Source organism: Somniosus microcephalus, unplaced genomic scaffold (genome assembly GCF_052327205.1).
Source record: "Somniosus microcephalus isolate GS21.2 unplaced genomic scaffold, FLI_Smic_1.0 unresolved_chr4, whole genome shotgun sequence".
NCBI classification, from domain to species: domain Eukaryota; kingdom Metazoa; phylum Chordata; class Chondrichthyes; order Squaliformes; family Somniosidae; genus Somniosus; species Somniosus microcephalus.
The window spans coordinates 38,808,286-38,832,114 of record NW_028225182.1 but is presented as its reverse complement, the minus strand read 5'-3'; the positions used below and the strand labels follow the sequence as shown (position 1 = coordinate 38,832,114).

The following is a 23,829-nucleotide window of genomic DNA, read 5'->3' as shown; positions in this document are numbered from 1 at the left end:
GCGTGCGATGCATCCCCTTACGGCATAGGAGCGGTATTGTCCCATAGATTCCCTGATGGCTCGGAACGGCCGATAGCTTTTGCGTCATGCTCATTGAACTCAGCTGAGCGTAACTATGCCCAGATCGACAGGGAAGCACTCAGCCTGGTATGGGGAGTGAAGAAATTCAACCATTACCTACACGGACAAAAATTTACCTTGCTGACTGACCATCAACCCCTCATCTCCATATTCAACCCTAAAAAAGGTGTCCCCATTATGACGGCACAAAGACTACAGAGGTGGTCCCTTTTTCTAGGGGCACACCAATACAACATTGACTACAAAGGGTCAAAACAGCATGGGAATGCTGACGGTTTATCACGCCTACCGTTGCCAATGATAGAAGAGGCACCTACAGTAGACCCAGTAGAGATATTCCACTCTACCATAGTGGAATGTCTACCGGTGACAAATTCTGCCATTGAAAGGGAGACAAGAAATTACCCTACTCTCTCTCGGGTCTACGATTTAACAGTGAAGGGATGGCCAGCACATGGCGAACCACTGTTGCCAGCATTCTCGCAAAGAAGAGAACAGCTGTCAGTGTGCCGAGGAACCTTGATGTGTGGATCCAGAGTGGTGATTCCACCCAAACTCCAGGATAAAGTGCTAAAGGAGCTTCACGAGGGGCATCTGGGTGGAGTGAAAATGAAGAACCTAGCTAGGGCGTTTGTATGGTGGCCAGGTATCGATGGAGACATCGAAGACATGACCAAGAGCTGCCTAGGATGCCAGAAGGTCCAAAATGCTCCGCCACAGGCCCCTCTACATCCATGGGAGTGGCCCTCATCTCCCTGGCAAAGGGTGCACATCGACTTTGCTGGTCCATTTATGGACTCAATGTTCCTAATCGCAGTTGATGCACACTCCAAGTGGCCGGAGGTAATAAAGATGTCCTCCACCACCACGGAAAAAACCATCACAGTATTAAGGACCATATTTGCCAGGAATGGGCTGCCGGAGCAGATATGTTCTGATAATGGACCGCAATTTGTGTCCGAAGAATTCAGAAAGTTCTTAAAGAACAATGGGGTAAAGCACTACACGTCCGCCCCATACCATCCCGCCACCAATGGATTGGCTGAAAGGTTTGTCCAGACCTTCAAGAAGGCCATCAAGGCCATGGGTAATGAAGACATAAAACTTCAGCACAAGGTGGATAACTTCTTATTTGCATATAGGAATGCAACGCATATGGTTACTAACCAAGCTCCCGCCATGATGTTCTACAATAGAAACCTAAGATGCCGGCTGGATTTGATCAAGCCCAACATCCGAAGGGACGTGGAGAACCGGCAGTTTCAGGGCATGAATGAAAGGCCAACTAGGACCTTCCAGATAGGCCAACCGGTTTTGGCCCGGGACTACCGTACCGAGAAATGGCAGCCTGGAACTATCTGCACACGATTAGGACCACTGATGTATACCGTGGACATCGGAGACAGCATAATAAGGCGCCATGCTGACCAAATCATCAAGTCATCCGAAAAGGGACAACCTACACCACCACTCTATACATCTAACGATGAAGTAGAGATACCCATATCTACCTCCGATCCGGTGATACTGGAGCCCGATGAACCCGACACTGGCCTTCAAGCCGAATCAGCCTTGCCAGAAGAACCTACTACACCACCAGAAACTACTACACCCCCGAGGCGTTATCCGGACCGAGTCAGGAAGCCTCCTGAGAGACTAACTTATAATTAATTAATACAGCAATGTATGTTATTTTACATATAACATGTAATTAATAATTACTTAAAATATGATGTACTAGTTAGCTAGAAGGGGAGGAATTATGGTGTATGTGCCTTTAAGAGCCCCAGGTGTGCGTAATGCCGGTAATTGCCACTTGGGCTATATAAGCCTGTGTACTGTGTATATCCTTTAGAAACCCCCCCCAGACTTGCTTAGTAAATACCTATGAACCAACTCCTGTCTTCAGTGTCTTTATCTACACACGGACACTACAGGACCCTTCATCAGAACTGGAAAAAGCTGGAGATGTAACAGATATTAAGCAGGTGCAGAGACAGGGGTGGGGGTTAGGAGGGGAGGAAGGAATTGAAAGAACATACTGTGAAAATGTTGCAAATGGGAATAGCAAAATCATACAGCATGAAAAATGGGGGCAGGGGTTATTATCTGAAATTGTTGAACTCGATATGGAGTCCGGAAGGCTGTAAAGTGCCTAATCGAAAGATGAGGTGCTGTTCCTCGAGCTTACATTGAGCTTCATTGGAACAGTGTAATAGGCCGAGGACAGAGAGATCAGAGCGGGAGTGAAGCGGTGAATTAAAAAGTGACAGGCGACCAGAAGCGCGGGACTGAACGGAGGTGTTCCGCAAAGCGGTTGCCCAATCTGTGTTTGGTCTCCCCAATGTAGAGGAGACCGCATCGTGAGCAGCGAATACAGTATATTAAATTGGTTGAAGTACAAGTAAATCGCTGTTTCACCTGGAAGGGGTGTTTGGGGCCCTGGACAGTTATGCTAAACCTTAATAAATCACTGGTTAGGCCACAGCTGGAGTATTGGGTCTCATTCTGGGCACCACACTTTAGGAAGGATGTCAAGGCCTTGGAGAGGGTGCAGAGGAGATAGTGATGTTGGCCAGGACACTGGAAGAGCTCCCCCCCACTCTTATTTTGAATATTACTTAATTGGCTGCACAGCGCTCTGGGATGCCCTGAGGTTGTGAAAGGCACTATATAAATGCAAGCCTTTCCTTAATACAGGAAACTTTCTGGTATCCGGCACTGACGGGACCGAGCTGGTGCCGTTAGATCAAAACTGCCGTATAAACCAGCGGCAATGTTAAAACATACAGAGCTTTTCAGCTCCGTGTGAATCAACAAACCCTGTTGCTTAGCAACAACTTCAAAACAGTCAGCTGCAGCTGCAAGCGTCTCTAGCTGAAGCTGTTGCTTAGCTACAGACCTTGCAGAGCCTGACTGGGAAAAAAAAAGCAACAAGTAAAAAACGGCTCCTGAATTTTGCCGGTAGATAGAGCTCTCCGGACTTTTAACCGCCGGTTAAACAAAGTTTCCTGTATATGAAATGTTAACAGCTAGGTGTCAGAGAAATATCATTACATGACACTTCCTAGGACTACAGGCTATTCACAAGACCTTTTGTATGAAAAATAGTTTGTTTTTTCTGCCAATATTGCTACCCCATATACAGATACAACCAGTCAATTGAACCATTCTCTACTGTCCCCTAGTGGCCAGATATTTAAAACAACTTGCATTTCTATAGTGCGTTTCACAACCACCGGACGTCTCAAAGCGCTTTACAGCCAATGAAGTACTTTTTGAAGTGTGATCACTGTTGTAATGTAGGAAAGGCGTCAGCCAAGTTGCGCACAGCAAGCTCCCACAAACAGCAATGTGATAATGACCAGATAATCTGTTTTTAGTGATGTTGATTGAGGGATAAATATTGGGCCCAGGACACCGGGGAGAACTCCCCCTGCTCTTCTTCGAAATAGTGGCCATGGGATCTTTTGTGTCCACCTGAGAGAGCAGACGGGGCCTCGGTTTAACGTCTCATCCGAAAGACGGCACCTTCAACAGTGCAGCACTCCCTCAGCACTGCACTGGAGTGTCGGCCTGGATTTTTGTGCTCAAGTCCCTGAAGTGGGACTTGAACCCACGACCTTCTGACTCAGAGGGGAGTGTGCTACCCACTGAGCCACAGCGGACACATGAATGACGATCACGTGCATCACCAACGCTCCCTTTAAGCTGCGGAGTGGCCGTGCAGAGCTCTGGAGGTCCCGTGCAGCCGGCTCACCGGCTTTTAAATGGAAAAACAGCGTCATGCGCAGAATTTTGAATGGGCCGCGCGGCCCCCCAAAAAAAGATTCGAGGGAACTTTGTGCATCACTGTACCTGGATTTCTTGATGCTGATGGATGTGACCGACAACTTCGAAATAGTGGCCGCGGGATCTTTTATGTCCGCTTGAGAGAGCAGACGAGGCACCAGTTTTAACGTCTCATCCGAAAGACGGCACCTCCGACAGTGCAGCACTCCCTCAGCACTGCACTGGGAGCAGTCTGGATTTTTGTGCTCAAGTCCCTGGGGTGGGACTTGAACCTACGACCTTCTGACTCGGAGGCGAGAGAGAGTGCTACCCAGTGAGCCACGGCTGACTATACGACGGAAGAAAAAAAAATACAATTGAATTTTATTTACTTACATTTTTCTAGATTTCCTTTCTTTTTCTTCTGAAGCACAGGTGCGGTGTCCTCCCACTCACCCTGTTCTCTTTCCTTGCTTAAAACCACTTTTGAGGAAGAAACAGAGTGTAGTGACATTCGCAGTACTGGGCAAGCAGATTATGAGCAACCTGGGCCTACTATCCCAGTGCACTTGTCCCTACCGCCTCTCCCACCCCAGTCTCTGGCTCCTTCCTGCCTCTCTCCCGCCCTTAAAAGGTCCCAGGAAATGTCTTCAACCCTGGTCAGTGGCCTTCTCTTCATCACAGTTCACTTCTCCTTCAAATCCATCAAGAGTTGATCCTGTCTGTTCCCTTCAAGTAAATGAAGACTGGGTGCCGGTAACCTATTACAGCAAACACAACTAAGAGACACACCAGCGCAGACTCGATGGGCCGAATGGCCTCCTTCTGTGATGTACAGGAAACTTTGGTTTATCCGGAGGCTGTATGTCCGGAAACCTCGATCTACCGGCAGAAATCAGGAGCCGTTTTGTTAGGTTTTTTTTCTTCTCGTGGCTTTTTTTTCCAACAGTCAAGCTCTGGAAAGTCTCTCTGAAGCTGTTGCTAAGCTACAGAGACGCTTCCAAGGTACGGGCCGACTACTTAGAAGCTGTTGGTAAGCAACAGTGTTTGTTGCCAGATACGGAGATGAAAACCTCCGTATCCTTCAACATTAGCGCTGGTCTGTCCGCAAGTTTTGATAGATCGGCAGCAGCTCGGTCCCGTCGGTGCCGGATATCGCTAAGTTTCCTGCATTACACTAGTTTGGCCCCAGCTGGAGTATTATGTCCAATTCTGGGTACCGCACTTTAGAAAGGACGTGAAGGCTTTGGAGAGAGTACAGAAGAGATTTACTAGAATGGTTCCAGGGATGAAAGATTACAGTTACGTGGAGAGACTGGAGAAGCTGGGGTTTGTTCTCCTTCGAGCAGAGAAGGCTAAGAGGAGATTTGATAGAGGTGTTTGAAATCATGAAGGGCTTAGAGAGAGTAAATAAAGAGAAACTGTTTCCAGTGGCTGAAGGGTGGATAACCAGAGGACACAGATTTAAGGTGATTGGCAAAAGAACCAGAGGTGACAGGAGGAAAGACATTTTTTTACGCAGCGAGTGGTCAGGATTTGGAACGCGCTGCCCAATAGGATGGTGGATACAGATTCAATAGTAGCCTTCAAAAGGGAACTGGATAAATACTCGAAGGATATGGGGAAAGAGCGGGGGAGTGGGACTAACTGGATCGCTCTCCGAAAGAACCGGTGCAGATTCAATGGGCCGAATGTCCTCCTCCTGTGCTGTACTATTCAAAGATTCTATTTCCTCCAATGGGAAAGTCACTGTGTCCCTCTAATGGCCAGGTATAGAGTCGCAGGGGCGGAGTCTGGGACCCCAGTGCCTGCGGAACAAACTAGGCCGCGGAAGAGGCCGAGAAAAACCACAGTCTTAAGTTGTAAAATGATTTATTCACTTACCTTTTTCCTGTTTCCTTTTCTTCTTCTGCTGAGGCGAGGGTGCAATAAGTTCCTCTTCCTCTTCTCTTTTCTCACTTAAAACAGCTTCTGAGGAAGAAACAGAGAGTTTTGCGACAAAGATATTACAGGAAACTTTTTTTTATCCGGCACGGACGGGACCGACGTGGTGCCGGTTCATCAAAAATTCCGGATAACCGAGAGCTATAGTAAAAGATAGGGAGAGCTGAGAGCGCCATATAAAGCAACAAACCCTGTTGCTTAGCAACAAGTGTAGAACAATGGCCACAAGTTCCAAGCGTCTCTGTAGCTTAGCAACAGCTGCAGCCACACCCTTGCACAGCAACAAATGGAGGAAGGCAAGTAGAATATGAAGTAAAACCTACTCCTGAATTTTGCCGGTTAACCGAGATTCCCGGTTATTTAGGTGCCGGTAAATCAAAAGTTTCCTGCACTGGGCACATGTTGATGAATGTGATCCAGTTTCATTTCTATCTGATAATCGCCCCCCCAGCCTTTCAAAGGCACGGACTCTTGTTGGGGTTCGGTTCTGCCTTTGCCAACCGCCCTCCAGGAAGTGACCGTTCTTCACGCCTAGGTCTAACGAATCATAGGAATTTACGGCACAGAAGGAGGCCATTCGGCCCAGTGTGTCTGTGCCGGACGAAAAAAAAGCTATCCCGCCTAATCCCACTTTCCAGCTCTTGGTCCGTAGCCCTGCAGGTTACGGCACTTCAAGTGCATATCCAAGTGCTTTTCAAATGTGATGAGGGTATCTGCCTCTACCACCCTTTCAGGCCGTGAGTTCCAGACCCTCCGTCACACTTTACCACGTGTAAATGTCTGTGCCACGCTTCTGTAAAAACATTTGAGAAAGAAAGCCAGTCATTTCCAACAGCAAGCCCCTTTTTAATTGATCTGTGTGTCAGTTGTGCCGCAGTGGGAAGCACACTCGCCTCGGTGTCTGAAGGTTGTGGGTTCAAGTCCCACTCCCGGGTCTGGAGCACATTAAAAAAAAAATATCTAGGCTGACACTCCCAGTGCAGTGCTGAGGGAGTGCTGCACTGTCGGAGGTGCCTCTTTCGGATGAAATGTTAAACTGAGGCCTCGTCAGCTCTCTCAGGAGGATGTAAAAGATCCCATGGCCACTATTTCGTAGAAGAGCAGGGGAGTTCTCCCCGGTGTCCTGGGGCCAACATTTATCCCTCACTCAACATAACAAGAACAGATTATCTGGTCATTATCACATTGAAGTTTGTGGGAGCTTGCTGTGCACAAATTGGCTGCCGCGTTTCCCACATTGCAACAGTGACTACACTCCAAAAGTACTGCATTGGCTGTAAAGCGCTTTGAGACGTCCGGTGGCCGTGAAAGGTGCTATATAAATGCAAGTCTTTCTTCTTCCTATTTATAGCAAGACGACCTTGTGGCCTTTAAAGGACGTTAACAGAATCATATATGGTGTGTCACATGGTATGATGCTCCAGTCCTTGTGAACCAGCGTGTCCTGCCACTTACCCTGAGTAAGACCCACGGGATCTCAAACATAACAGATACTGGTGGATAGCCTGTGGCACTGCCCATGCGGAGTCAGAGGACATGCACCCTAACACCCATCTGTTTTTATTTTTAGCGCCTCGATTTCAAAATTGTTTTCAAATCCCTCGATGGCCTCGCCCCTCCCTAGCTCTGTAATCTCCTTCAGCCCCACAGCCCCCCCGCCAAGCACCCCACCACACCCCACCCCGAGATATCCGTGCTCCCCTAATTCTGCCCTCTTGAGCATCCCTGATTATAATCGCTCAGCCTTTGGTGGCCGTGCCTTCTGTGGCCTGGGCCCTAAGCTCTGGAGTTCCCTGCCTAAACCTCTCCGCCTCTCTCTCCCCCTTTAAGATGCTCCTTAAAACCTACCTCTTTGACCAAGCTTTTGGTCACCTGCCCTAATTTATCCTTATGTGGCTCGGTGTCAAATATTTTGTCTTGAAATACTCCTGTGCAGTGCCCTGGGACGTTTTACTACGTTCAAGGCACTATATAAATACAAGTTGTTGTTGTTGTCTGTTCCCTTCAAGTAAATTAAGACTGGGTGCTGGTAACCTATTACAGCAAACACAACTAAGAGACACCCCAGCGCAGACTCATTGGGCCGAATGGCCTCCTTCTGTGCTGTATTACGCCAGTTCGGCCCCAGCTGGAATAGTGTGTCCAATTCTGGGCACCACACTTTAGGAAGTATGAGAAGGATTTGGAGAGGGTACAGAAAAGATTGACTAGAATGGTTCCAGGGATCAGAGTTACGTGGAGAGACTGGAGAAGCTGAGTTTGTTCTCCTTCGAGCAGAGAAGGCTAAGAGGAGATTTGATAGAAGTGTTTAAAATCATGAGGGGTTTAGCTAGAGTAAATAAGAGAAACAGTTTCCTGTGGCTGAAGGGCCGATCACCAGAGGGCACAGATTTAAGGTGATTGGCAGAAGAACCGGAGGCGACATGAGGAAAAACTCTTTACGTAACGAGTGGTTAGGATTTGGAATGCACTGCCTGATCGGGTGGTGGATACAGATTCAATAGTAGCCTTCAAAAGGGAATTGGATAAATACTGGAAGGATATGGGGAAAGAGCGGGGGAGTGGGACTAACTGGATCGCTCTCCGAAAGAACCGGTGCAGATTCAATGGGCCGAATGGCCTCCTCCTGTGCTACTATTCAAAGATTCTATTTCCTCGAACGGGAGTCACTGTGTCCCTCTAATGGCCAGGTATAGAATGTAAGAAGTCACACAACACCAGGTTATAGTCCAACAGTTTTATTGGAAATCACAAGCTTTCAGAGCGCTGCTCCTTCGTCAGGTGAAGTGGAGAGATGCATAAAGACACAGCTTATATAGTCAGAGGATAATGCCAGATGATTACAGGTAATCTTTCTAACTGCCATTTATCACACCTCGGCAGAGAGATAATCACAGCAATCAAAGGTGTGAATGGTGTCCAAACAGGTCAGTCAGGAAAACATTACATCAAAGAACAATGAGGTGGGGTCACAAGGGGTCAGGTATAGAGTCGCAGGGGCGGAGTCTGGGACCCCAGTGCCTGCGGAACAAACTAGGCCGCGGAAGAGGCCGAGAAAAACCACAGTCTTAAGTTGCAAAATGATTTATTCACTTACTTTTTTCCTGTTTCCTTTTCTTCTTCTGCTGAGGCGAGGGTGCAATAAGTTCTTCCCCCTCTTCTCTTTTCTCACTTACAACAGCTTCTGAGGAAGAAACAGAGAGTTTTCTGATAAAGGTATTACTGGGCACATGTTGATGAATGCGATTCAGTTTCATTTCTGTCTGATAATCGCACCACCCCCCCCAGCCTTTCAAAGGCACGGACTCTTATTGGGGTTCGGTTCTACCTTTGCCAACCACCCTCCAGGAAGTGACCGTTCTTCATGCGTAGGTCTCAGGTGAGAGTGTCATGGAGGATATTGAACCATGAAAGGCATCACAATGGTGGTGTGCTTCAGTTCACCATTAGCGCACTTTAATTACATTGACACTTTTTGGATATTAAGGGAATCGCGGGATATGGAGATCGGGCGGGAAAGTGGAGCTGAGGTCGAAGATCAGCCATGATCTTATTGAATGGCGGAGCAGGCTCAAGGGGCCGAATGGCTGACTCCTGCTCCTATTTCTTATGTTCTTATGACACGAACCATGGGGAGCAACTACTCCCCAGTACAAATTATGCTTCTTTTTTTTTGTTAAATTGCAGATCAAAACCTTTTAGGTTTATCCCGGAATCATAGAAATTTACGGCACAGGAGGCCGCCATTCGGCCAATTGCGTCTGTGCCGGCCAAAAAAAGAGCTATCCATCCTAATCCCACTTTCCAGCTCTTGGTCCGTAGCCCTGTAGGTTACGGCACTTCCAGTGCATAGCCAAGTACTTTTTAAATGTGGTGACGGTTTCTGGCTCAACACCCTTTCAGGCAGTGAGTTCCAGACCCCCACCACCCTCTGTTACACTTGACCTCATCCTCACCAATCTACCTGTCGCAGATGCATCTGTCCATGACAGCATTGGTAGCAGTGACCACCGGACAGTCATTGTGGAGACATAAGAACATAAGAAATAGGAGCAGGAGTAGGCCAATCGGCCCCTCGAGCCTGCTCCGCCATTCAATAAGATCATGGCTGATCTGATCCTAACCGGCAATCCACTATCACAGAACCATCTCCTGAATCTAACAGAATTAGACACACGAAATAGGAGCAGGATCAGGCTACACTGCCCTTGGGCCCGCTCCGCTACCCACAGGGCCATGACCGATCCGAACCTAGATTCATGTCCAAATTCCTGCCCGTAACCCTTAATTCCCTTTACTTCTAGGAAACTGTCTATTTCTGTTTTAAATTTATGTAATGATGTAGCTTCTACAGCTTTTTGGGGCAGCATATTCTATGGACCTACCACCCTCTGAGTGAAGTAGTTCCTCCTCATCTCAGTTTTGAAAGAGCAGCCCCTTATTCTAAGACTATGCCCCTAGTTCTAGTTTCACCCATCATCGGGAACATCCTCCCCGCATCCAGCCGATCCAACCCCTTCACAATCTTATATGTTTCAATAAGATCGCCTCTCATTCTTCTGAACTCCAATGAGTAGAGTCCCAATCTACTCAACCTCTCCTCATATGTCCATCCCCTCATCCCCGGGATTAACCGAGTGAACCTTCTTTGTACTGACTCGAGAGCAAGTATGTCCTTTCTTAAGTATGGACACCAAAACTGTATGCAGTATTCCAGCTGCGGTCTCACCAATACCTTGTACAACTGAAGCAATACCTCCCTATTTTTATATTCTATCCCCCTAGCAATGAAAGCCAACATTCCATTGGCCTTCTTGATCACTTGCTGCACCTGCATACTAACCTTTTGAGTTTCGTGCACCAGGACCCCCAGATCCCTTTGTACTTCAGTACTTTCCAGTTTCTTGCCATTAAGATAATAACTTGCTCTACGATTTTTCCTGCCAAAGTGCATAACCTCACACTTTCCAGTATTGTATTCCATCTGCCAAATCTCTGCCCACTTACTTAGCCTGTCTATGTCCCCTTGCAGGTTTTTTATGTCCTCCTCACTCACTACTTTCCCTCTCATCTTAGTATCATCTGCAAACTTTGATATGTTACACTCGGTCCCCTCCTCCAAATCGTTAATATAGATTGTAAAGAGTTGGGGACCCAGCACTGAACCCTGTGGAACACCACTAGTTACTGATTGCCAGTCTGAGAATGAACCATTTATCCCAACTCTCTGCCTTCTGTTAGATAGGCAATCCTCTATCCATGCCAGAATATTACCCCCAATCCCATGGTTTTTTATCTTAAGCAATAATCTTTTGTGTGGCACCTTGTTAAATGCCTTTTGGAAGTCTAAATACACTACGTCCACTGGTTCCCCTTTATCCACCCTATATGTTACTTCCTCAAAGAACTCCAGCAAATTTGTCAAACATGACTTCCCCTTCATAAAACCATGCTGACTTTGTCCTATTAAATTATGATTATCCAAATGTCCTGTTACTGTCTCCTTAATAATGGACTCCAAAATTTTACCTACCACAGATGTTAGGCTAACTGGTCTATAGTTTCCAGCCTTCTGTCTACTGCCCTTTTTAAATAAGGGTGTTACATTAGCAGTTTTCCAGTCTGCCGGGACCATTGCCGAGTCCAGGGAGTTTTGGAAAATTATTACCAATGCATCCACAATCCCTACCGCCACTTCCCTCAAGACCCTAGGATGTAAGCCATCAGGTCCAGGTGATTTATCCGCCTTGAGTCCCATTATTTTACCGAGTACCACTTCCTTAGTGATTTTTATCGTGTTTAGCTCCTCCCCCCCTTTAGCCCCCCCGTTTATCCAGTGTTGGGATATTCTTAGTGTCTTCTACTGTAAAGACTAATATAAAATATTAATTCAGTGTTTTTGCCATCTCCATATTTCCCACCATTAATTTCCCGGTCTCATCCTCTAAGGGACCATCATTTACTTTAGCCACCCTTTTTCTTTTTATATAACTATAAAAACCTCTTACTATCTGTTTTTATATTTTTTGCTAATTTACTTTCATAATCTATCTTCCCTTTCTTAATCAATCTTTTTGTTATTTTTTGCTGTCTTTTAAAGTTTTCCCAATCCTCTATCCTCCCACTAGATTTGGCTACCTTATATGCCCTTGTTTTTAGTCGAATACTATCCTTGATTTCTTTACTTAGCCACGGATGGCTGTCTTTTCTTTTACACCCTTTTCTTCTCAGTGGAATATATTTTTTTGGAAGTTGTAAAATAACTCCTTAAATGTACACCACTGATCATGTATCGTCTTACCCTTTAATCTATTTTCCCAATCCACTCTACTCAATACCGCTCTCATACCTTCACAGGCATGAAGTCCTGTCTTCACACTGAGGACACCCTCCATCATGTTGTGTGGCACTACCGCCATGCTAAATGGGATAGATTCAGAACAGATCTCGCAGCTCAAAACTGGGCATCCATGAGGCGCTGTGGGCCATCAGCAGCAGCAGACTTATATTCCACCACAATCTGTAACCTCATGGCCCGGCATATCCCTCACTCTACCATTACCATCAAGCCAGGGGACCAACCCTGGTTCAATAAAGGAGTGTAGAAGAGCATTCCAGAAGTAGCACCAGGCGTACCTAAAAATGAGGTGCCAACCTGGGGAAGCTGCAACACAGGACTACATGCATGCTAAAAACCAGAAGCAGCATGCTACAGACAGAGCTAAGCGATCCCACAATCAACGGATCAGATCAAAGCTCAGCAGTCCTGCCACATCCAGTCGTGAATGGTGGTGGACCATTAAACAACTAACGGGAGGAGGAGGCTCCATGAATATCCCCATCCTCAATGATGGTGGAGCCCAGTACGTGAGTGCAAAAGACAAGGCTGAAGCGTTTGCAACCATCTTCAGCCAGAAGTGCAGAGTGGATGATCCGTATCGGCCTCCTCCCGAGGTCCCCACCATCACAGAAGCCAGTCTTCAGCCAATTCGATTCACTCCACGTGATATCAAGAAATGGCTGGATACAGCAAAGGCTATGGGCCCTGACAACATCCCAGCTGTCGTGCTAAAGACTTGTGCTCCAGAACTAGCCGCGCCTCTAGCCAAGCTGTTCCAGTACAGCTACAACACTGGCATCTATCCGACAATGTGGAAAACTGCCCAGGTATGTCCTGTCCACAAAAAGCAGGACAAATCCAACCCGGCCAATTACTGCCCCATCAGTCTACTTTCAATCATCAGCAGAGTAATGGAAGGTGTCATCGACAATGCTATCAAGCGATACTTACTCACCAATAACCTGCTCACAGATGCCCAGTTTGGGTTCTGCCAAGGCCACTCTGCTCCCGACCTCATTACAGCCTTGGTCCAAACATGGACAAAAGAGCTGAATTCCAGAGGTGAGGTAAGAGTGACTGCCCTTGACATCAAGGCAGCATTTGACCGACTGCGGCATCAAGGAGCCCGAGTAAAACTGAAGTCAATGGGAATCAGGGGGAAAATGCTCCACTGGCTGGAGTCATACCTCGCACAAAGGAAGATGGTTGTGGTGATTGAAGGTCAATCATCACAGCCCCAGGACATCGCTGCAGGAGTTCCTCAGGGCAGTGTCCAAGGCCCAACCATCTTCAGTTGCTTCATCAATGACCTTCCCTCCAACATAAGGTCAGAAATGGGGATGTTCGCTGCTGATTGCACAGTGTTCAGCGCCATTCACAACTGCTCAGATAATGAAGCAGTCCGTGCCCACATGCAACAAGACCCGGACGATGTTCAGGCTTGGACAAGACGGGCCAAATGGCCTCCTTCTGTGCCGTAAATTTCTACGATTCTGTGATTTTCCATCTTTACTGCCACCCATAAACATGCACAGTCAGTCAATTAGGTAGGGGTATGATAACAAAGCGATTATGTATCTGCATTACTAGTCATCCAGAGCCGTAGATTAGTAATGCAGATAACATGAGTTCAAATCCCACCGTTTGAATTCAGTTTAAGAAAAAAAAAAATTGAAATAAAAAAAATCTGGTACCAGTAAAAGTGACCATGAAGCTGTCGGATTGTCAGAACCAACTGGTTCACTGATATCCTTAAGGGAAGGAAACCTGAAGTCCTTACCCGGTCTGGATGTGAATCTAGTCCCACACCAATGTGGTTCACTGAACTGTCCTCTGAAGCCACTCAGTTGTACCACCACCATCTCAGGGCAACTGAGGCCGGCCTTGAAAGCATCACATCCGAGATTGAAAAGAAAGAGTTGGGCCATTCACTCGTCTGTGCGCCCCGAGCGCAGTGGTTCTCAAGTGGAGGCCCTCCGAAACTTTGCGGGGGGGGGGGGGGGGGTTTCCGTGGAATAATGCGAGTGCCGTGGTCAAGAGTAAGCGAATTGAGCGGCGGCCAGGGGCGGGCTCGGTGCGAGATGGGAGCCGGAGTGCGGCCGCCACATTGTGCAGCGCAGTGGGTTGGCCGTCTCCCCTAGGAGGGGAGCGTGCGCGCGTGCGGAGGAGCGGCGCGAAGAGCGCCAGGGTAATCCCGTGGTCACCAAGGCTGGTGGCGGGGCGCCAAAAAGCTGATCGACGATAGTGTGGCACACCCATCTCACTGAAATCTGTAAGTATCTGTTTTCTTAAAGGATTATTAGAACACTCCTTACATGCAGCACTTTCATATTAGAATTTCGATGGGGGGGGGGGTCTGTGATTACTAATTTGACCTTTGACCTAGCAGACAGTCTGGGATCACTGTGCCTCTCAACCAGCTTGTGTGGTACTGAAGAGGTTGTGAAAAATACAAAAACAAGGGTTTCTTTACACACCTTTTTCCTGATTTCTTTTCTTTTTCTTCTTAAGTGGAGATGCTTCCTCCTCCACCACCACCACGGTTTTCTCAGCTTCTGCGGAATAAATATAAAATTGGAGACAACAGAATTCAACAGAAGTCCCCGCATGATGAGCGAGATCCAGGTGAGCCCAGCCATGTCCCTCTTCTGACATCCCCACACACAGGCGTTTGCCAACGGCGGGGAGGCCACGGGACAGTCGTCAGGGGCAGGGACCCTGGCTAACTCACGAGCCCAGGGACACCGAGGCCAACTGAAGTGCTTCCCCCCCCGACCCCCACCGCCCGCTGCTCAGCACAAACTGGGAATTGGACTTGGTGTAGGGGGCACGATTGTTTTTGGGCCAATTAAGCTCAAGAACATAAGAAATAGGAGCAGGAGTTGGCCATTCGAGCCGGCTCTGCCATTCAATAAGGCTGACCTTCGACCTCAACTCCACTTTCCCACCCGATCCCTCGACTCCCCAAAAGTCCAAAAATCTATCGATCTCAGCCTTGAATATACTCAACGATTCAGCATCCACAGCCCTCTGGGGCAGAGAATTCCAAAGATTCACCACCCTCTGAGTGAAGAAATTTCTCCTCATCTCAGTCCAAAATGGCCGACCCCTTATTCTGAGACTGCGACCTCTGGTTCTAGACTCACCAGCCAGAGGAAACATCCTCCCAGCATCTACCCTGTCAAGCCCCTTAAGCCTCAGAACTGTACAAAAAAGGAGAACTAACTTTTTTTTTCCAGATATTCGTTCATGGGATGTGGCCATTGTGGGCAAGGCCAGCATTTATTGCCCATCCCTAATTGCCCTTGAGGGTGCTGTCGGGATGAGAGGCAGCATGAAGGAAGTAATGGGTTATGCTGAAGACCGCCAGTAAAGTACAGATTCATTTTAGGAAAGGTTTGTGCACATACTTAGCTTCTGTTTTTTCTTCTTTTTCTTCTTCAGTAGGGACACGACCCTCTTCTTGCTTTTCTTACTTAATGCTTTGGGAAAAGAAAAATAAAGAACCGAGTAACAATGGGAACAATGTGAACACACACAGAAAAGGAAAGACTTGCATTTATATAGCTCCTTTCACGACCTCAGGACGTCCCAAAGCGCTTTACAGCCAACAAAGTACTTTTTGAGGTGTAGACACTGTTTTACTGTAGGAAGCATCTCCACTAAAGACGCGAGCCACCCCAGCCACAAACTCTTCGCCCTGCTCCCGTCCGGTAAGAGATACCGAAGCATACGGTCTCGTACCAGCAGGTTTCGAAACAGCTTCTACCCCCAGGCCATAAGACTCATGAACGTATAATTTATTACTGTTATTTTATTTATTATTACTGTACAGTATTTCTATTAGTATTTTATCATTGTTATGCCATATTTATTCCAATGTTGGGAGGACTCGTAAAAATCAACATTTCATTGTGCAGTACACACGTCTGCTGCATATATGACAAATAAAATTGAATTGAATTGAAACGGGGGCAGCCAATTTGCGCACAGAAAGATCCCACAAACAGCAATGTGCTAACGACCAGATAATCTGCTTTGAGGTATTGGTTCAGGGATAAATGCTGACCCCCAGGACACCCCTGCTCTTCTTTTAAATAGCGTCTTGGATCTTTTACGTCCACCTGAAAGAGCCAGATGGGGCTTCGGCTTAACGCCTCATCCAAAAGACGGCACCTCCGGCAGCGCAGCACTCCCTCGGTACTGGCAGTCTGGATTTGGTGCTCGAGTCCCTGGAGTGGGACTCAAACCCCACCACCTTCTGACTCAAAGAGACAAGAGTGCGACCCGCTGCTGATAGGACCCCACACTGATCGAGATATCCAGCTGCTCCGATCCGCTGCTCACCCGATTCCAACGCGCACTTGTCGGAAGCTATTTTATGGTAGGCCAGTGGAATTATGGGGCCTGACAAGCTAACATCCTCTGGGCTTTATGAGGAAGACACTATAATTCCCTGAAGAGACTGGCCCACCCAAACTGGCATAAACATGATTGAAGGGCACTATTTTGTGATAGGCCAGTTTTTTTTTTTTATTCGTTCCTGGGATGTGGGCATCGCTGGCAAGGCCAGCATTTATTGCACATCCCCTAATTGAGGAGGTGGTGCTGAGCTGCCTTCTTGCAGTCCGTGTGGTGAAGGTACTCCCACAGTGATGTTAGGGAGGGAGTTCCATATTTTGACCCAGAGACGATGAAGGAACGGCCAATATATTTCCAAGTCGGGATGGTGTGTGACTGGGAGGGGAACTTGGAGGTGGTGGTGTTCCCATGCGCCTGCTGCCCTTGTCATTCTAGGTGGTAGAGGTCGCGGGTTTGGGTGGTGCGGAGGGTCAAGGCCAGGCAAGCCCCATATCTATTCAAATGACACCCTGACGATTATCAACCAATTCAGCACTCTCCAGGAATCGAACCTGGGACTACACGGCTCCGTGACCGGACCAGGCAGTGCCTTAGACCACTGAGCCTGTACACAAGTGACACCCATTGGGTGGGATCTTACGGACTAATTTGGATTAATTGGATTCTTTGCCCCTTGATTATTCTTTGCGCAAGAGCAAGATCTCCTCAGCGTTAGTCTTTCCTCGGCTCCCGCAAGTTCCAAAGACCTTCGCTGCCCTGAAACAGAGGAGTCCCCCTCCCCCAATTTGCCCCTGGCATGTCGGCGGCGTTGGCGAGGCCACACTTATGTGATCCGACAACTGGGCAACATGCCAGACCACCTCAGAGGGGATTAAAAGTCAAAGGCGTAAATGTGGGACTGCAGTCACAGGTAAACCGAATCAGATAGGGGCGGCAGGTTACCATCTTTGAAGGACATTAGTGAACCAGTTGGGTTTTCATGACAATCTGTCGGCTTCCATGGTCACTTTCCCACCCTGGTGCTGGCCCAAAAGTGAGTAGATTTATGGAATTCAATTTTACAACTTGCCCTGGTGTGATCTGTACCCAATGACATCTAGAAACATAGAATAGAAAAATAGGAGCAGGAGTAGGCCATTCGGCCCTTCGAGCCTGCTCCGCCATTCAATATGATCATGGCTGATCCTCTATCTCAATACCATATTCCTGCTCTCTCCCCATACCCCTTGATGCCTTTTGTGTCTAGAAATCTATCTTTCTCCTTCTTAAATATATTCAGTGACTTGGCCTCCACAGCCTTCTGTGGTAGAGAATTCCACAGGTTCACCACCCTCTGAGTGAAGACATTTCTCCTCATCTCAGTCCTAAATGTCTTACCCCATATCCTGAGACTGTGACCCCTTCGTTCTAGACCCCCCCAGCCAGGGGAAACATCCTCCCTGCATCCAGTCTGTCTAGCCCTGTCAGAATTTTATACGTTTCAATGAGATCCCCTCTCATTCTTCTAAACTCTAGTGAATACAGGCCTAGTCGACCCAATCTCTCCTCATACGACAGTCCTGCCATCCCAGGAATCAGTCTGGTGAACCTTCGCTGCACTCCCTCTATGGCAAGTATATCCTTTCTTAGGCAAGGATACCAAAACTGCACACAGTACTCCAGGTGTGGTCTCACCAAGGCCCTGTACAACTGTAGTAAGACATCCTTGCTCCTGTACTCAAATCCTCTTGCAATGAAGGCCAACATACCATTTGCCTTCCTAACCACTTGCTGCACCTGCATGTTTGCTTTCAGTGACTGGTGTACAAGGACACCCAGGTCCCTTTGTACATCAACATTTCCCAATCTATCACCATTTAAATAATACTCTACCTTTCTGTTTTTCCTACCGAAGTGGATAACTTCACATTTATCCATGTTATACTGCATCTGCCATGTATTTGCCCACTCACTCAACTTGTCTAAATCGCCTTGAAGCCTCTTTGCATCCTCCTCACAACCCCACTTAGTTTCGTGTCGTCAGCAAACTTGGAAATATTACATTTGGTTCCCTCATCCAAATCATTGATAGAAACATAGAAGATAGGAGCAGGAGTAGGCCATTCGGCCCTTCGAGCCTGCTCCGCCATTCAATGAGATCATGGCTGATCGTCCAAATTCAGTACCCTGTCCCTGCCTTCTCCCCATATCCCTTGATCCCTTTAGCCTTAAGAAATATATCTAACTCCTTCTTGAATATATTTAATGAATTAGCCTCAACTGCCTTCTGTGGTAGAGAATTCCACAGGCTCACCTCTCTCTGGGTGAAGAAATTCCTCCTCATCTCTGTCCTAAATGGCTTACCCCTTATCTTTAGACTGTGACCCCTGGTTCTGGACTCCCCGACCATCGGGAACATCCTTCCTGCATCTAGTCCTGTTAGAAAATTATAAGTTTCAATGAGATATCCTCTCATTCTTCTAAACTCCAGCGAGTATGAGCCCAATCGACCCAATCTCTCCTCATACGTCATTCCTGCCATCCCAGGTATCAGCCTGGTGAATCTTCGCTGCACTCCCTCCATGGCAAGAACATCCTTCCTCAGATAAGGCGACCAAAACTGCACACAATACTCAAGATGTGGTCTCACCAACGCCCTGTACAACTGCAGCAAGACATCCTTGTTCCTGTACTCAAACCCTCTCGCTACGAAGGTCAACATACCATTTGCCTTCTTCACCGCCTGCTGCACCTGCATGCTTACCTTCAGCGACTGGTGCACAAGGACACCCAGGTCTACATATGAAGGTGCAGGAGTGCAGTCCAGAAGAGCGAAATCATTCATAAATCCTCCGTGTCACCCGGAAGTTGCACTGCCCCCCCCAGCCCAAGCCTGACCCTGTAGTCACGCGACGTTACACAACGGCAACTTGCAAATTATCCAGTGCCTTTAACGCAGTAAAACATCCCAAGCTGCTTCACGGGAGTGTTAGAAAACAAAATTTGACACCGAGCCACATAAGGAGATATTAGGGAACGTGACCAAAAGCTTGGTCAAAGAGGTAGGTTTTAAGGAGCGTCTTAAAGGAGGAAAGAGTGGTTTAGGGAGGGAATTCCACAGCTTCGGGCCCAGGCAGCTGAAGGCACGGCCGCCAATGGTGGAGTGATTAAAATCGGGGATGCTCAAGAGGCCAGAATTGGAGGGGAGCGGAGATCTCGGAGGGTTGTGGGCCTGGAGGGGATTAGAGAGATAGGGAGGTGGGCGAGGCCCTGGGGGGATTTGAAAACAATGATGATAATTTTAAAATCACACATGCGTTCCAGCAGAGGAGGGTGGTCGGGGGTGGGGGTCACTGCATGGTAATCAGTAGCGAGATCAAGTCAGCTAGCATAGATCTGAAATTGAACTTGGTGCATCTCCCTAGTCTGGGGTCAGGGACCCTGGGGCCAAATCCACCCCCCACCACAACCCCAGAATGCTTGTTCCGAGAGTAATGGCGGGCACTAAGAAGAACTGAAGTGATTGTGCTCAGTGTGGTTACCCGCTAAAGTCACTAAGACAACCCACACAGCGATCCTGTTGAGCCTGCTCCCGTCCTCATCCGACATCCAGCGGGAGAGTCACTGGACAGCCAGGGGCAGCAGCAAAGCCCCGGCTGATTTTTCCCACCTCCCGAGCGCAGGGAAGGGAGGCCAAGCGCCAACTGGTGGCCCTGCTGTGTCAGCCAGTGGCTCAGTGGGTAGCACCCACACCTCCGAGTCAGAAGGTCGTGGGTTCGAGTCCCACTCCAGGCGCTCGAGCACAAAAATCTAGGCTGACGCTCCCCTAGTGCCGGTGCTGAGGGAGCGCTGCGCTGTCGGAGGTGCCGTCTTTCAGATGGGATTTAAACCGAGGCCCCGTCTGCTCTCTCGGGTGGATGTAAAAGATCCCATGGCCACGATTCCGAAGAAGAGCAGGGGAGTTCTCCCCCTGGTGTCCTGTGGCCAATATTTATCCCTCAAATCAACATCACTAAAAACAGATTATCTGGTCATTATCACATTGCTGTTTGTGGGAGCTTGCTGTGTGCAAATTGGCTGCTGCGTTTCCTACATTACAACAGCGACCACACTCCAAAAAGCACTTCATTGGCTGTAAAGCGTTTCGGGACGCTCGGTGGTCGTGAAAGGCGCTATATAAATGCAAGTCTTTCTTAGTTAAGCGCAGGTAACGTGGTGGAGTGGGACCTGCCGATTTTTATGGGATTGCACCCATTCGGCCAGCGAAAGAGCACGAGATCCACTCTCTAACCGCACACGCATCGCTGCGGATTTACTTCACCACCACTTCTTTGGGGGCGAGTGCAAGAATGCCCCAACCTCCCCATTACATTCCACATATACTCCAAGGCTTTTAACATTCTGAAGCCAGACACTAGGAGGCCCAGAGGGTTTAGCCTCCCACACTCCCCCACAATGGGTAAGCACCAATCCCTCAGATCCTGGCATCTCCGCAGTGATGTGGACGAGATAATGTAATGTAGGAGAGGCACTATAAACTAAAGGGTACAATTCTAAAGGGGTGCATAAACAGAGAGACCTGGGGGTATGTGGGCACAAATCGTTGAAGGTGGCAGGGCAGGTTGAGAAAGCGGTTAAAAATGCATGCGGGATACTGGGCTTCATAAATAGAGGCATAGAGTACAAAAGCAAGGAAGTTATGATGAACCTTGATCGGGTGGATGCGGTGAGGATGTTCCCAATGATGGGTGAAACTAGAACTAGGGGGCATAATCTTAGAAGGGGCTGCTCTTTCAAAACTGAGATGAGGAGAAACTTCTTCACTCAGAGGGTGGTAGGTCTGTGGAATTTGCTGCCCCAGAGAGCTGTGGAAGCTCCATCATTAAATAAATTTAAAACAGAAATAGGCAGTTTCCTGGAAGTAAGGGGAATTAGGGGTTACGGGGAGCGGGCAGGAAATCGGACATGAGGCTAGGTTCGGATCGGTCATGGCCCTGTGGGTGGCGGAGCGGGCCCAGGGGCCGTGTAGCCTGGTCCTGCTCCTACTTCTTGTGTTCTAATTCTGTGTTAGATTTCAGGAGATGGTTCTATTCACAGGGATTAGTGGAGACCTCGGGAACAGGCTGCCAGCTAGGAGTCCTTCAAGAGTAAATTGGGCCTGTTCCTGGCTGGGGTGGAGATCACCTCTTACAGAAGGTAAGTACTGCAGGAAATACAGGGACAGAGTGATCTCCTGGACGAGTTTCGATCGCCTAGATGGGTCGGAGAGGAATTTCCCAGATTTTATCTCCCAAATTGGCCACTAGGTTTTTTAATCTGGTTTTTCGCCTCTCCCGGGAGATCACATGGGTTCGGGTGGGATGGAGAGTGAAAGTAGATTTGAGGTTAGAATCAGATCAGCCACGATCTTATTGAATGGCGGAGCAGGCTCGAGGGGCCGATTGGCCTACTCCTGCTCCTATTTCTTATGTTCTTATTAACCTGTAAAAAACACTGGTTCGGCCTCAACTGGAGTACTGTGCCCAATTCTGGACACCACACTTTAGGAAGGATGTGAAGGCCTTAGAGAGGGTGCAGAAAAGATTTACGAGAATGGTTCCAGGGATGAGAGACTTGTTACGTGGATAGACTGGAGAAGCTGGGGTTGTTCTCCTTAGAGCAGAGAAGGTTGAGAGGAGATTGATAGAAGTGTTCAAAATCATGAGGTGTCTGGACAGAGTAGAGAGAGAGAAACTGTTCCCATTGGCGGAAGGGTCGAGAACCAGAGGACACCGATTTAAGGTGATTGGCAGAAGATCCAAAGGCGACATGAGGAAAAACTTTTTTACGCAGCGAGTGGTTATGATCTGGAATTCACTGCCTGAGAGGGTGGTGGAGGCAGACTCAATCGTGGCTTTCAAAAAGGGAGTTGGATAAGTAGCTGAAGGAAAAAAAATTTGCAGGGCTCCGTGGAAAGGGCGGGGGCTGGTTCTAAATGGACGGAATCAGTTTGTGGGGGGAGAAGCCATGGGGAAACGGGACAACCGAGTGGTGAGTACTGGCCGCGGGGACCCAAACGCCACCCAGCCTTGAGGTCTGGCCTTCTGGGGCCTAAACCCGAACCTTGGATCAATGAACTGGAGCCGGCCTCCGCGCTTCATTACCACAGCCCGGTGAAGGGAGTGCTGACCGAGGGGTAGTGGGGGTGCTGGTGCTGGGGCTGCCTCGGCCCGATGGGAACTGCTCCCTGCTGGAACTCGCCAGAGTAGTCAAGGGTAACGTGGGCCCCGTAAAGACAGATGCGGGTGATATAGTAGCACGGTGGCATAGTGGTTAGCACTGTTGCCTCACAGCGCCAGGGACCCGGGTTCGAATCCGGCCTCGGGTGACTGTCTGTGTGGAGTTTGCACATTCGCCCCGTGTTTGCGTGGGTTTTCTCCGGGTGCTCCAGTTTCCTCCCACAGTCCAAAGATGTGCGGGTTAGGTTGATTGGCTATGATAAATTGACCCTTAGTGTTAGGGGGATTAAATACGTGGGGTTACGGGGATCGGGTGGGATATGTGTCGGTGTAGGCTCGATGGGCCGAAATGGCCTCTATCTGCACTGTGGGGTTTCTGTGATATTGCAAATAAAGAAATTGCAGACTTGTTGAATAATTACTTTGTGTCAGTCTGCAGTGCCAGGATTGTCCAATGAGGAGAGACTGAGTAGACTAGGCCTATGTTTCATAGAGTATAGAAGAATGAGAGGTGATCTCATTGAAACATATAAAATTGTTAAGGGGGATTGACAGGGTAGATTCAGTGAGGATGTTTCCCCTGGCTGGGGGGTCAAGAACGAGGGGTCACAGTCTCAGGATACGGGGTAGGACATTTAGGACTGAGATGAGGAGAAATTTCTTCACTCAGAGGGTGGTGAACCTGTGGAATTCTCCACCACAGAAGGCTGTGGAGGCCAAGTCACTGAATTTATTTAAGAAGGAGATAGATAGATTTCTAGACACAAAAGGCATCAAGGGGTAAGGGGAGAGAGCGGGAATATGGTATTCAGATAGAGGATCAGCCATGATCATATTGAATGGCGGAGCAGGCTCGAAGGGCCGAATCCTGCTCCTATTTTTCTATGTTTCTATGAGTGGGACTGGCTGAAGTGCTCTTGCAGAGAGCCGGCACGGGCTCGACGGGCCGAATGGCCACCTCCTGTGCTTTAACCATTCTATGATTCTAGATAGGGACCTCGGTGAACAGGGCACGGTTTGGGGGGGGGGGGGGGGGGGCGGGGTTTGAGCCCACACTAATGTTCCCTTTAAAACTGTGTGTAACGGGAAAGGTCCCGCGCGGGCCGCTTACCGGCTTTTATGTAACAAATACCG

At 48.3% G+C, this 23,829-nt stretch overlaps 1 protein-coding gene across 7 annotated transcripts in view; it reads right to left on the bottom strand.

Annotated features, from left to right (window-relative positions):
• LOC147090581 (uncharacterized) overlaps window positions 1–23,829 on the bottom strand; it is a 142,026-nt gene that overhangs the window by 33,912 nt on the left and 84,285 nt on the right. For 5 of the 7 annotated variants that reach the window (XM_085977340.1, XM_085977345.1, XM_085977344.1 and 2 more), the window contains 5 exons: window positions 15,547–15,618; window positions 14,614–14,691; window positions 8,894–8,980; window positions 5,737–5,823; window positions 4,249–4,335 (listed from right to left, as the gene is read on the bottom strand). In XM_085977340.1, coding sequence (XP_085833466.1) covers window positions 4,249–4,335; window positions 5,737–5,823; window positions 8,894–8,980; window positions 14,614–14,691; window positions 15,547–15,618 — 411 coding nt within the window. The remainder of the gene's footprint in view (window positions 1–4,248; window positions 4,336–5,736; window positions 5,824–8,893; window positions 8,981–14,613; window positions 14,692–15,546; window positions 15,619–23,829) is intronic. The other 2 variants (XM_085977342.1, XM_085977341.1) reach the window with 2 other exon arrangements.